Source organism: Pristiophorus japonicus, chromosome 15, assembly GCF_044704955.1.
Source record: "Pristiophorus japonicus isolate sPriJap1 chromosome 15, sPriJap1.hap1, whole genome shotgun sequence".
Taxonomy (NCBI): Eukaryota; Metazoa; Chordata; class Chondrichthyes; family Pristiophoridae; genus Pristiophorus; species Pristiophorus japonicus.
The window spans coordinates 179,203,205-179,216,069 of NC_091991.1; the positions used below are offsets into that span (position 1 = coordinate 179,203,205).

The window sequence follows — 12,865 nt, forward strand, 5'->3', positions numbered from 1 at the left end:
CCGAAAAACGGTACTGGTGTAATCAGTTAGTGGGAATAGTAGATTGTCACGCGTAGGTTATGTAGTGATTCTACAAGTTCTGCAACCCCCTATCTTTTCCTTCATCTGTCCTCTGTGTACAGGACATTAGTATAATAGAAGAAGCATAGATCTATAACGTTGCACTGTCTAGAACAAAGTTATCTTAGATTATGATGCATTGTTTATGATTTTCTCCGTTAGTCAATGTACAAGACAAAGAGGAGCACTGTCAAAGGTTATTTTTTGGCCGGAAGAAACATGACTTGGTGGCCTGTGAGTAGTTTTTCTCATGACTTCATTGTCATTGGGTGACTAGCATTTGACACCGTTTGGTCTGAAAATTCCTTCTCTTTATCATTAGATCGGAGCGTCGCTGTTTGCCAGCAATGTGGGAAGTGGCCATTTCATTGGATTGGCTGGGAGTGGAGCATCCAGTGGAATTGCTGTTAGTGTGTACGAGTGGAGTGTAAGTTTTTTCACATATTTCCATTTTTATTTATAAAAAACTTCAAATCAAAGCAAAGCATTCAGTCATAGAACATAGGAACAGGAGGAGGCAATTCAGCCCCTTGCACCTGTTCTGCCATTCAAAGAGATCATGGCTGATCTGTATCTTAACTCCAGTCACTTGTCTTGTTGCCATATCCTTTTATACATTTGTCCAGCAAAATTTTTATTGATCTCAGGTTTAAAATGATTAATTGAGCTAGCATCTATTGCTTTTTGTGTGAGAGCTTAACACTGCTACCACCCTTTGGGCCCAAGTTCCGGCCTCAGTTGCTCCTGATTTTTTGGAGCAACTGGTGTAGAACGGAGTATCTTAGAAATTCAAATTCTCGGCATTTAGTTTGCTCCAGTTCTAGTCAGTTAGAACAGTTTCACTTTGGAACAGAATTTATTTTTCAAAAGGGGGTGTGTCCGGCCACTTACGCCTGTTTTCAAAGTTTCGGCAGTGAAAACTTACTCCAAACTAACTTAGAATGGAGTAAGTGAAGATTTTTGTACGCTCGACAAAAACCTTTTCTACACTTTAGAAAATCAGGCGTAGGTTACAAATCAGGCGTAGGGAATGGGGGGGGGGGTTTAAAGGGAAGTTTACAAACATTAAACACTTCAGTTTTACAAATAAAGAGCCATCATCAATAATAAATGATAAAAACATCAATAAATCAAGCAATAAATCAATCAAAAAAAATTACTAAGAAATATATTTTTTTTTAAATCAATAAATAAAACATTTTCTACTTACCGACTGCAGCACCGGGAGCCCTCCAACAGCGTGCTGGGATGCCCCCCCCCCCCCCAGTGTGTCTCTGTCAGTGTCTCTATCTCTCTGTCTGTCTGTGTGTGTCTCTCACTCTCTGTCTGTCGGTGTCTGTGTTTCTGACAGCGAGGAGAGGGGGAGGAGGGGGGTAGAGGGAGAGAGGGGGGGCAAGGGGAGGGGAGGGAGGGAGGCAGAGAGGGAGGGAGGGAAGGGGGAGGGATGGGGGGAAGGGGAGAAGGGGGAGGGGGGGAGAGAAGGGGGGAAGGAGAAGGGGAGGGGGAGGAGAAGGGGAAGGGGGGAGAGGAGAAGGGGAAGGGGGGAGAGGAGAAGGGGAAAGAGAAGGGGGGAGAAGGGGAAGGAGAGGGGGGTGGAAAGGAAAGGAGATGGGGGGGAAAGGAGAAGGGGAGGAAGCAGAAGGGGGAGGGGGGAAAGGAGAAGGGGGAGGGAGGCTGAACGGGCCGGGCCCGTCCCCAGCACCAGATTTACAGGTAGGTGGCGTTGGGTCGGGTCGGGTCTGGGGTCGGGAGTGCGGGTCGGGTCGGGGGTGGGGGGAGGGAGGGAGGGAGGGAGAGGGAGGTCAGGTCAGATGGGGGGTGTGGGGGGGGAGAGCACGGGTCGGGTCCAGTCCGGGGGGTCGGGGGGGGGAAGCGGGAGTCGGGTCGGTGTCGTGGTAGGGTCCGGTCCGGGTGGGGTTGGGAGAGCGGGTCGGGTCGGGTGGGTTGTTGGGAGGGAGGTCGGTTCGGTTCGGGTCGGGGGGGAGGGAGAGGGAGGTCAGGTCAGGTGGGAGGGGGGAGCGCAGGTCGGGTCCAGTCCGGGGGGTCGGGTCCGGTCCGGGGGCAGGGGGGGAAGCGGGAGTCGAGTCGGGTCGGGAGGAAGCAGGAGCTGGCCGTGGAAGACAGCCTTATTCACGCAGCCCCAGTGAGGCCATTCAGCCAGGGCTAGGGGCTGCGTGCTTCGGGCCCCTCCCACACAGTTTTGGGCGCCTGGAGCTACTGCACATGCGCGCCCATTGTAACGTGCATGTGCAGAGGTCCCGGCACTGTTTTCAGCGCAGGGACCTAGCTCCACCCCCCACAGCTCGTGCTGCGACACGCCCGACTCCAGAGGACCAGCAGGGAGCCGGAGAATCTGGAAGTTTTTTTTAGGCGCACTTTGTGGCGCGAAAAACGGGCGTCCAGGTCGGGGCTGCGCCGTTCTAGGCGCGGCCCGAAACTTGGGCCCTTTGTGTGAAGAAGTGTTTCCTAACTTCTCTCCTGAATGACCTGGCTCTGATTTTAAGGTTATGTCTCCCCCTCTATTTACCTTATCAATTCCTTTCAAAATCCTAAAAACCTCAATTGAATCACCCCTTAACCTTCTGTATTCCAGGGAATACAAACCTAGTTTATGTAATCTCTCCCCATAATCTAACCCTTGGAGCCCAAGTAACATTCTGCTCAATCTGTGCTGCTGCGCTCCTTCCGAAACCAAGGTAGCCCTTCTAAGGTGCGGTGCGCAGAACTGTACACAGTACTCCAAATGTGGTCTAACCAGGGCTTTGTATCGCTGTTGCAAATCTTCTTTTACTTTATATTCAAAGGGGATGAAATTGCCGTAACCTTGCACAGCAGGACTTTCAGCACCCGCGCAGAAGTCCCGCCCCTCAAAGGAAGCCGAGCACAATCTCCCACGCTCCAATTTCTTTGGGGGCGGTAACCAGGGCGCTACTGGGGTGGGGACTGAAGCATTATACGGATGCTCTGGATAGCGCTAACACGCTTCAGCGTCCCGCCCCTTCAATTAAAGGGGAGGGCCGCTGCGCACTCTGCAAGGCGTCTGATGGCGTCCACTGGATCACCAGGGCAGCATGTAACCGGCTCAGCAGCCCGGCATGCAAGATGGAGTGCCGGGCTGCACGTTGGCAGCCCAGACCATGCTAGGGCCGCCATCTTTGAGCCAACCCGAGAAACGTGTGACAAAAAAAGTCCTTTGGCATTGTTGCCAAATTAAGTTAATTTAAACGTTAAGTCATGGTAGGAGAGCCCAGATCCATGTCATGCTCCTCCTGGGCTATGTGGGAAATCAGGGACACTTCCAGTGTCCCTGACTACTATGTATGTGGGAAGTGTATCCAGCTGCAGCTCCTGTCAGACTGTATTACGGCACTGGAGCTGTGCATGGATTCATTCTGGAGCATCTGTGATGCTGAGGATGTCATGAATACCATGTTTAGTAAGTTGATCACACCACAGGTAAAGGTTACAAAGGCAGATGGGGAATGGGTGACCATCAGGCAGAGCAGGAGTAGGAAGGTAGTGCAGGAATCTCCTATGCTCATCTCCCTCCAAAACAGATATACCACTTTGGGTACTGTTGGGGGAGATGGCTCATCAGGGGAAGGCAACAGCAGCCAAGTTCATGGCACCATGGATGGCTCTGCTGCATAAGAGGGCAGGAAAAAGAATGGGAGAGCTACAGTGATAGGGGATTCTATTGTAAGGGGAATAGATAGGCGTTTCTGCGGCCGCAATCGAGGCTCCAGGATTGTATGTTGCCTCGCTGGTGCAAGGGTCAAGGATGTCTTGGTCTGGCTGCAGGGCATTCTGGAGGGGGAGAGTGAACAGCCAGTTGTCGTGGTGCATATAGGTACCAACGATACAGGTAAAAAACAGGATGAGGTCCTACAAGCTGAATTTAGGGAGCTAGGAGTTAAATTAAAAAGTAAGACCTCAAAGGTAGTAATCTCAGGATTGCTACCAGTGCCACATGCTAGTCAGAGTAGAAATAGCAGGATAGTTAAGATGAATATGTGGCTTGAGGAGTGGTGTAGGAGGGAGGGATTCAAATTCCTGGGACATTGGAACTGGTTCTGGGGGAGGTGGTACCAGTATAAACCGGACGGTCTGCACCCGGGCAGGACCGGAACCAATGTCCTCGGGGGAGTGTTTGCTAGTGCTGTTGGGGACGGTTTAAACTAATATGGCAGGGGGATGGGAATCTATGCAGGGAGACAGAGGGAAGTAAAATGGAGGCAGAAGCAAAAGGTAGAAAGGAGATAAGGAAAAGTGGAGGACAGAGAAATCAAAGGCATAAATCAAAGAGGGCCACATTACAATATAATTCTAAAAGGACAAAGAATGTTAAAAAAACAAGCCTGAAGGCTCTGTGTCTCAATGCGAGGAGCATTCGTAATAAGGTGGATGAATTAACTGCGCAGATAGCTGTTAACGGATATGATATAATTGGAATTATGGAGACAAGGCTCCAGGGTGACCAAGGCTGGGAATTCAACATCCAGGGGTATTCAATATTCAGGAAGGATAGACAAAAAGGAAAAGGAGGTGGGGTAGCGTTATTGGTTAAAGAGGAGAGTAACGCAATAGTTAGGAAGGACATTAGCTTGGATGATGTGGAATCTGTATGGGTAGAGCTGTGGAACGCCAAAGGGCAGAAAACACTCGTGGGAGTTGTAAACAGACCAGCAAACAATAGTATTGATGTTGGGGATGGCATCAAACAGGTAATTAGGGATGCGTGCAATAAAGGTACAGCAGTTATCATGGGTGACTTTAATCTACATGTAGATTGGGCTAACTAAACTGGTAGTAATACGGTGGAGGAGAATTTCCTGGAGTGTATTAGGGATAGTTTTCTTGACCAATATGTTGAGGAACCAACTAGAGAGCTGGCCATCCTAGACTGGGTGTTGCGTGACGAGAGAGCATTAATTAGCAATCTTGTTGTGCGAGGCCCCTTGGGGAAGAGTGACCATAATATGGTAGAATTCTTCATTAAGATGGAGAGTGACACAGTTAATTCAGAGACTAGGGTCCTGAACTTAAAGAAAGGTAACTTCGATGGTATGAGACATGAATTGGCTAGGGATAGACTGGCGAATGATACTTAAAGGGTTGATGGTGGATAGGCAATGGCAAACATTTAAAGATCACATGGATGAACTTCAACAATTATATATCCCTGTCTGGAGTAAAAATAAAACTGGGAAGGTGGCTCAACCGTGGCTAACAAGGGACATTAGGGATAGTGTTAAATTCAAGGAAGAAGCATATAAATTGGCCAGAAAAAGCAGCAAACCTGAGGACTGGGAGAAATTTAGAATTCAGCAGAGGAGGACAAAGGATTTAATTAGGAGGGGGAAATAGAGTATGAGAGTAAGCTTGCAGGGAACATTAAAAACTGACTGCAAAAGCTCTATAGATATGTGAAGAGAAAAAGATTAGTGAAGACAAATGTAGGTCCCTTGCCGTCAGAATTAGGTGAATTTATAATGGGGAACAAAGAAACGGCAGACCAATTGAATAAATACTTTGGTTCTGTATTCACTAAGTAAGACACAAATAACCTTCCGGAAATACTAGGGGACCGAGGGTCTAGCGAGAAGGAGGAACTGAAGGAAATCCTTATTAGTCAGGAAATTGTGTTAGGGAAATTGATCGGATTGAAGGCCGATAAATCCCCAGAGCCTGATAGGCTGCATCCCAGAGTACTTAAGGAAGTGGCCCTAGAAATAGTGGATGCATTGATGGTCATTTTCCAACATTCTATAGACTCTGGATCTGTTCCTATGGATTGGACGGTAGCTATTGTAACCCCACTTTTTACAAAAGCAGGGAGGGAGAGAACAGGGAATTATAGACCAGTTAGCCTGACATCGGTTGTGGGGAATTATTAACGATGTAATAGCAGCACATTTGGAAAGCAGCGACAGGATCGGTCCAAGTTAGCATGGATTTATGAAAGGGAACTCATGCTTGACAAATCTTCTAGAATTTTTTGAGGATGTAACTAGTAGAATGGACAAGGGAGAACCAGTGGATATGGTGTTATTGGACTTTCAAAAGGCTTTTGACAAGGTCCCACACAAGAGATTAGTGTGCAAAATTAAAGCACTTGGTATTGGGGGTAATGTACTGACGTGGATAGAGAACTGGTTAGCAGACAGGAAGCAAAGAGTAGGAATAAACGGGTCCTTTTCAGAATGGCAGGCAGTGACTAGTGGGGTACTGCAAGGTTCATTGCTGGGACCCCAGCTATTTACAATATACATTAATGATTTAGACAAAGGAATTGAATGTAATATCTCCAAGTTTGCAGATGACACTAAGCTGGGTGGCAGTGTCAGCTGTGAGGAGGATGCTATGAGGCTGCAGCATGATTTGGACAGGTTAGTTAAGTGAGCAAAGCATGGCAGATGCAGTATAATGTGGATAAATGTGAGGTTATCCACTTTGATGGCAAAAACAGGAAGGCAGAATAATATCTGAATGGTGACAGATTAGGAAAAGGGGAGGTGCAACGAGACCTGGGTGTCATGGTTCATCAGTCATTGAAAGTTGGCATGTAGGTACAGCAGGCGGTGATGAAGGCAAATGGCATGTTGGCCTTCATAGCTAGGGGATTTGAGGATAGGAGCAGGGAGGTCTTACTGCAGTTGTACAGGGCCTTGGTGAGGCCACACCTGGAGTATTGTGTACAGTTTTGGTCTCCTAACCTGAGGAAGGACATTTTTGCTATTGAGGGAGTGCAGCGAAGGTTCACCAGACTGATTCCCGGGATGGCAGGACTGACATATGAAGAAAGACAGAATCGACTAGGCTTATATTCACTGGAATTTAGAAGAATGAGAGGGGATCTCATAGAAACATATAAAATTCTGATGGGCTTGGGCAGGTTAGGTGCAGGATGAATGTTTCCGATGTTGGGGAAGTCCAGAACCAGGGGTCACAGTCTAAGGATAAGGGGTAAGCCATTTAGGACCGAGATGAGGAGAAACTTCACTCAGAGAATTGTGAACCTGTGGAATTCTCTACCACAGAAAGTTGTTGAGGCCAATTTGTTAGATATATTCAAAAGGGAGTTAGATGTGCCCCTTACGGCTAAAGGGATCAAGGGGTATGGAGAGAAAGCAGGAATGGGGTACTGAAGTTGCATGATCAGCCATGATCATATTGAATGGTGGTGCAGGCTCGAAGGGCCGAATGGCCTACTCCTGCACCTATTCTCTATGTTTCTACGGCGTCCCGGGGCACTGGCGCCCTCCCCTTTAAGCATCACCCCGAGAGCGTCATCGTTGGTTTTGCGATGACCGGGGCGTTAACCGTGGGGTGCAGTGCTGCCATGCAGCGCCTCCACAAACTCCCGGGCAATTTCCCGGGAGGCAGTAGCGTTCCCACTCCCCTGGGCGAAAAATGTTTTGCGCCCTGATAGCACCCCGTAGAGGTGCTAAAGGGGCTGTAAAAAGTGGCAATTTCGCTCCCTAGGCCTCGAGTTATAAAGGCTAACATTACATTAGCCTTTTTGATTATTTTTTTGAACCTAATTGCTACATTTTAGTGATCTGTGTACATGGATCCCTATATCTCCTCGGGCCTCCACTATTCCTCGCCTTTCACCATTTAAATAATACTCGGATCTATCCTTTTTTGGTCCAGAATGAATGACCTCACACTTACCTGTTTGAAATCCATCTGTCACAGTTTCGCCCATTCATTTAATCTATCAATGTCGCTTTGTAATTTTATGTCCCTGTCTACACTACTTACCATACCACTAATTTTTGTGTCATCAGCAAACTTGGAAATATGGCTCTCTATTGTGTTATCTAAGTCATTAATAAATATGGTGAATAGTTGAGGCCCTAGCACAGATCCTTTTGGGACAACTCTAGTCAGTTCCTTCCAATTCGAGCACATATCCATTATCCCTACTCTCTGATTTCTGTCACTTAACCAACCTCTTAACCAGGTCAATAATTTACCTTCAATTCCATGAAGTTTAATTTCAACTAGCAGTCAGTGAAGCCTTGATAAATTCATTCACTACTGTCAACACCATGTGGTGTCCTTTCTGATGCAGTTCCTCTGCCCAGTAAGGCAACAGTAAAGACAAAGAATGTTTAATATGGCTCTGGGTGGGTAGGGAGTATGTATATTGTGATGCATAGGACATCACAACTAAGACCAGTGGGTCTTTTCCTGTCTGTTATTTTGTGTGTAAAAGGGAACAATTATGTACAAGTAAACATGGTATTTACCAAAAGAACATCATGGCAAAGAATTTCTGTAGCTAAACTATTCCCATTCTGGGGTAGATTTCCAGTGCTGATGTGACAGCTGGAGTACAGTGATCTTTGTGCACCGTGAAGTTGCTCTGGCTTAATCCTGCTGGATTTTGTGAGGCTGGCCTCAATAAGTATGAGCATTCTGACAGGAGTTTACTGTCAGCAGGGTGTCGGGAATATCACCGAGCTGCAGCTCTTAAACATTGCATCTATTCATTAATGCGACCACTTAACACTTGCAGCACACAATGAATTGTTTGCTAATGGTTGCTGGAAAAATACTGTTTTCTTTAGACTCAAATAAACAAAGTGAATATTATCACCAATGTGTCAGCCAACGAGTTGCAGGCGGTGGGACTTATGACAGGTCTTACAGCAAACAGTCTATTTTACAACAAACAAAATCTATTTAAAAAGAGTCTCGACGAACTACAGCAAACAGAACCCGTGGCCCGAAACTGCAGCAAAGTCTCCCGAAAGTGGAATTATTTCTCTAGCAAAATGCAGTGAGTAGACGATAGTTACAGAATACAAATTGTGTGCCTAAAACCAATGGCAGTCACTTACAGCAGTGCAGTCTCCAGGCGTGATTGACGGGGCAATTACCCCATCATTTCCATTCCGGGCGGGGATAGTACTATGCAGCCTTAAATAAATCACAGCAGTATAAATAAATATACAGATTGCATCTCTTTGTGTTCGCCTTTCTGAAATGGCTGCTTTCATTAACAAATTATTCTTATATTCAACCTAAAAATGTAGTCAGCATTTTTAAAATTCATTGGAAAGTAGCTTGGAGGGAGTGGGGCTTGCAAGCAACATTCTCACTAGATGGGCAATGTCTGTCACGAACACTGCCACTGAAATTATCGCTGAAAATGTTATTTACCTGAGATAAGGGTCCCAAAAGTCAGTGATGTGGAGGTGGAAAGTCAGTGTTTTTGGTGGGAGTGAAAGGTTGCTGTGCCTCATTGGGCTGGAAGACCACTGTTTGGTGGCGGTTTGGGAATTTGGAAACTCACTGTGTGGGAGAAGTGGGGCGAGGATTAATGCCTCGAGTGGAGGAGGATCCCAGTCTCTGGTGGTGAGGGAAGGCTGCTCTTGTGTAAAAGGATAATGCTATAACACCTGGTAATACAAGATTTTACTGTGGTAATTTTCTGTTCTTTTCCTTTCTCTAGGGAATGTATTGTCTGCTGTTCCTGGGGTGGCTCTTTGTCCCCATATATATTGCATCTGGGGTAAGATTTTTCCACTATTTACAGTTCCTAAAACAATCTGGTCATTTTCATTTACTGGAAAATTTCATATTTCTTCTTTAAAATGTATCCCTATAAATTTATACTTTGCACTCAGCACTACCCATAACTCCAGTGAGGGAGTGTCTGAGCAGAACTCTGCAAAATGCTAGAACAGACCAGTTATGGAGAATTATGTTCAAAGCAATTTTAACAAAAAATGGACAGCAAAAACACGAACAGGCGATAGTGAATGAGCAGCATGGTTTGTTAACACCTGTTTCTCGCTTTTACCAAAGACCAGTCCCCAAAGGCAGGTAAAGATCATGAAATTCTTTGCAATAAAAATAGAGTAAGATTTATTCAGTTACCGTAAACCAGTATCCCTGATTATGTTTTATAAAACAGCCTGTCAATTATATGGTTTTCTTGTTTGTTGTTCATTGTTTTATGCATTCCAGTTTGGCTTGATCACAACACGTTCACTATCCTCTGCCAAAATGTCCCACTACTCTAGGATCATCCTGGAGGTCAAAAATAATGCCAGGTTATTTTTCCCTCCTACCAACCACCTCCTTAATCCCCTTTCTTCCTCTACCCACCCCTCCTCCATCCTTACCTCTAATAAAAAGTGTGAGAGCTCATGGATTTCTTTCTCACCAAGGTAGTGACCATCTGTTCTGCTTCTTCCCACTTCTGCTTTGCCCACTAAACAAAACCTTCTCCAGCCCCCAACTCACTCAAACCCCAAACTCCTCCCTTTCTTTAGTTTCTCCCCCAATTCCAACCTCCCACCCTCTCCAAGTTCATGTCATATAAAAGACCTATCTCCTCCTCCCTTGACCCCCATTTCCACAAATCTCCTGACCACGCAACACCCTTCCCTTAGTTATTATTGTAAATGGTTCTCTCTCCTCAGGTACTGTCACTCTTCTTTCTTAAAACTGTCATTATTATCCACTTCTAAAAACCCCATCCTCAACCCCACTGTCCAGGCTAACTATCCCCCCATCTCCAACCTCCCTTTCTTTTCCGTAGACGTGTTGTACCTCCTAGATTTATGCTGGCCTCTTCCACAGCTCCCTGTTTGAATCCCTCCAATATAGATTCTGTCCCTCCCACAGCACTGACACACGTCTGACCAGTCACAAATGAAATTCACGGTGATTGTGACTGTGATACATTGTCCCTACTCGCTGTCTTTGATCTCCCTGTCACCTATGACACAGTTGATCACATGATCCTTCTCCAACATCTCTTCTCCATTGTGCAGCTCCATGGGAGAGCCCCTGCTTTGCTCCATTGTTACCTTTTCAATCATAGCCACAGCATCTCTTGCAATGGCTGCTCTCCTTCTCTCTCACTACCTTTCTCGACTCCTTTACTGCCGCTGTGCTGTCAGACTGTTTGTCTGACATAGAGTCTTGGATGAGCCATAACCTTCTCCAGCTAAACAATGGAGAGACTGGAGCCATTATCTTCAACCCCTACCACGAAGCGTGCCATCAACTCCATTCCACTCCCTGGCCACCCTTCTCAGGCTTGAGTGGTGGTGCAGGCTCGAAGGGTTGAATGGCCTACTCCTGCACCGATTTTCTATGTTTCTATGTGTTTTTATTGTCTGATTACAGCTTGTTAAAAATCTACTTACATTTCCACTATCCAGACCTTTTGATATTGTAAAGTCCTAGATCATGTGCTCCTTTACTCTTTGGCTGGAGAGACCAGGGGCTGGATTTTACACTTTTGTGCCTATCGTCCAAAAATGGGCATTATTTCCGGCGTGGGTGGTAAAAAATGGTTTTCAGATTGCCGGCTTCTCGCCTATTCTCAAAGCACCTAGTATCCATTATTTTAAATGGGCGTTACCGCGGGAGATATGAAATGGGCGGTAGTGTTAAATTTTTTTGACCTTCTGCTGTACAGTGTCGCTGTCCTTAGCAACGGCATGGCAACGCTTGATTCCTGCGATTCAGGAGGCTAAGGGTCATCATGACATGCGCAGACGAGGAGACAGAGAGAGAGGGAGCTCAGAGGGACTGAAGGCATGTCTGGGTGTGGTGTGTCTGCTTTGGAAGGAAGGAGGGAGACTTTAGAGCTTCACAGCAAGTAGGGAAAGAAAAATTAGCTGTTACCAGCCACATATTTGCCCGAATTTGACCTATAATGGAGAGAGGGGAGGAGGCATCACAGCACGCTGTGGAGACTGACGCTGGAGAGAGCAGTGAGGTGGGAGAGGAGCACATTGGAGGGCGCAAAAGAGCCAGGAGGTTCTCGGACGAGGGAAATGCCTTCCTCCTGCAGGAGGTCGAGTTACGCTGGGGTGATTTGACACAGGGAGGGCGTAGGAAGCCCACCCCAAAGGCCTACCAGAGGATATGGACCGAGATAGCAGAGGTGGTCTCGTCAGCGACCAACGAGGTTCGTGAGGGCAACCAATGCCGCAAACGATGGAACGACTTTGTGGGATCCACAAGAGTAAGTAGTACATTGATTTACATGTACTTATATCATTTGATTTGTAACAGTCATGAGTGACTATCATCAGATGTGAGATCTTTCACTTTTACCGGGAATGTTTTACTCAAAGCCTGTGGTCACGGTGCACGTCTTTAGGTAAAGAATGATAATTATAATAATCATAATTACATCTGTCGGTCATGTGTTGTATCAGTCTCTGTGACAGTACCTAGCAATGATATCACGCAATGATCTCATGCCATGTCGTCCTGTCACCTTTTACAGAAGAAGCTCGTGATGCAGAGGCGAAGGGGTGTGGGGGGGGCCACCAGTTACCAGCGACCTCACTGACATTGAGGAGCGGGTGCTCACACTCGTGGGGAGGCACCCCCGGACAGCCATGGATGTATCTGCAGACCCTGAGGTGATGCCACGTGAGTAAAGCTTACACCATTGCGTGATGTAAAGTCAATAGATGCCACACCCACTCATATCCGAACAATCATATGTGATAGATGATTTCTAAAATTGTCATAGAAATAATGCGGGCCTAATGAAAATCATTGCAATGCAAATGTGTTGATGGTCATGAAATGTGATGTCTGTGATGATTTTGATAGCGGTGGTGCACCTCCTTCTCTAATAACCTCATTTGTGTTTTGCAGCTCAGCCAGCAGCGCGTCCCAAGGCAGGACCACAGAGGCCAGAAGGTGGGGGCGCGGGGCCCGACTCTCCGGACGATCCTACATCTGGTGCTGAGGGGCTCCACTCACCCGTCAATCAACCTGGGTCTGTTCTCCACGGATGAGAGCGCGGACTTCG

General features: G+C 46.7%; 1 protein-coding gene across 1 annotated transcript in view; it reads left to right on the top strand.

Annotated features, from left to right (window-relative positions):
• The first annotated feature begins 256 nt into the window (after positions 1 to 256).
• The window catches only part of LOC139280538 (sodium/myo-inositol cotransporter 2-like), a 154,450-nt gene continuing 141,841 nt past the window's right edge, over positions 257 to 12,865 (top strand). The window contains exons 1-3 of the mRNA XM_070900023.1: positions 257 to 294; positions 383 to 487; positions 9,527 to 9,586. Of these exons, the coding sequence (XP_070756124.1) occupies positions 280 to 294; positions 383 to 487; positions 9,527 to 9,586 (180 nt within the window). The 5' untranslated portion in view covers positions 257 to 279. The remainder of the gene's footprint in view (positions 295 to 382; positions 488 to 9,526; positions 9,587 to 12,865) is intronic.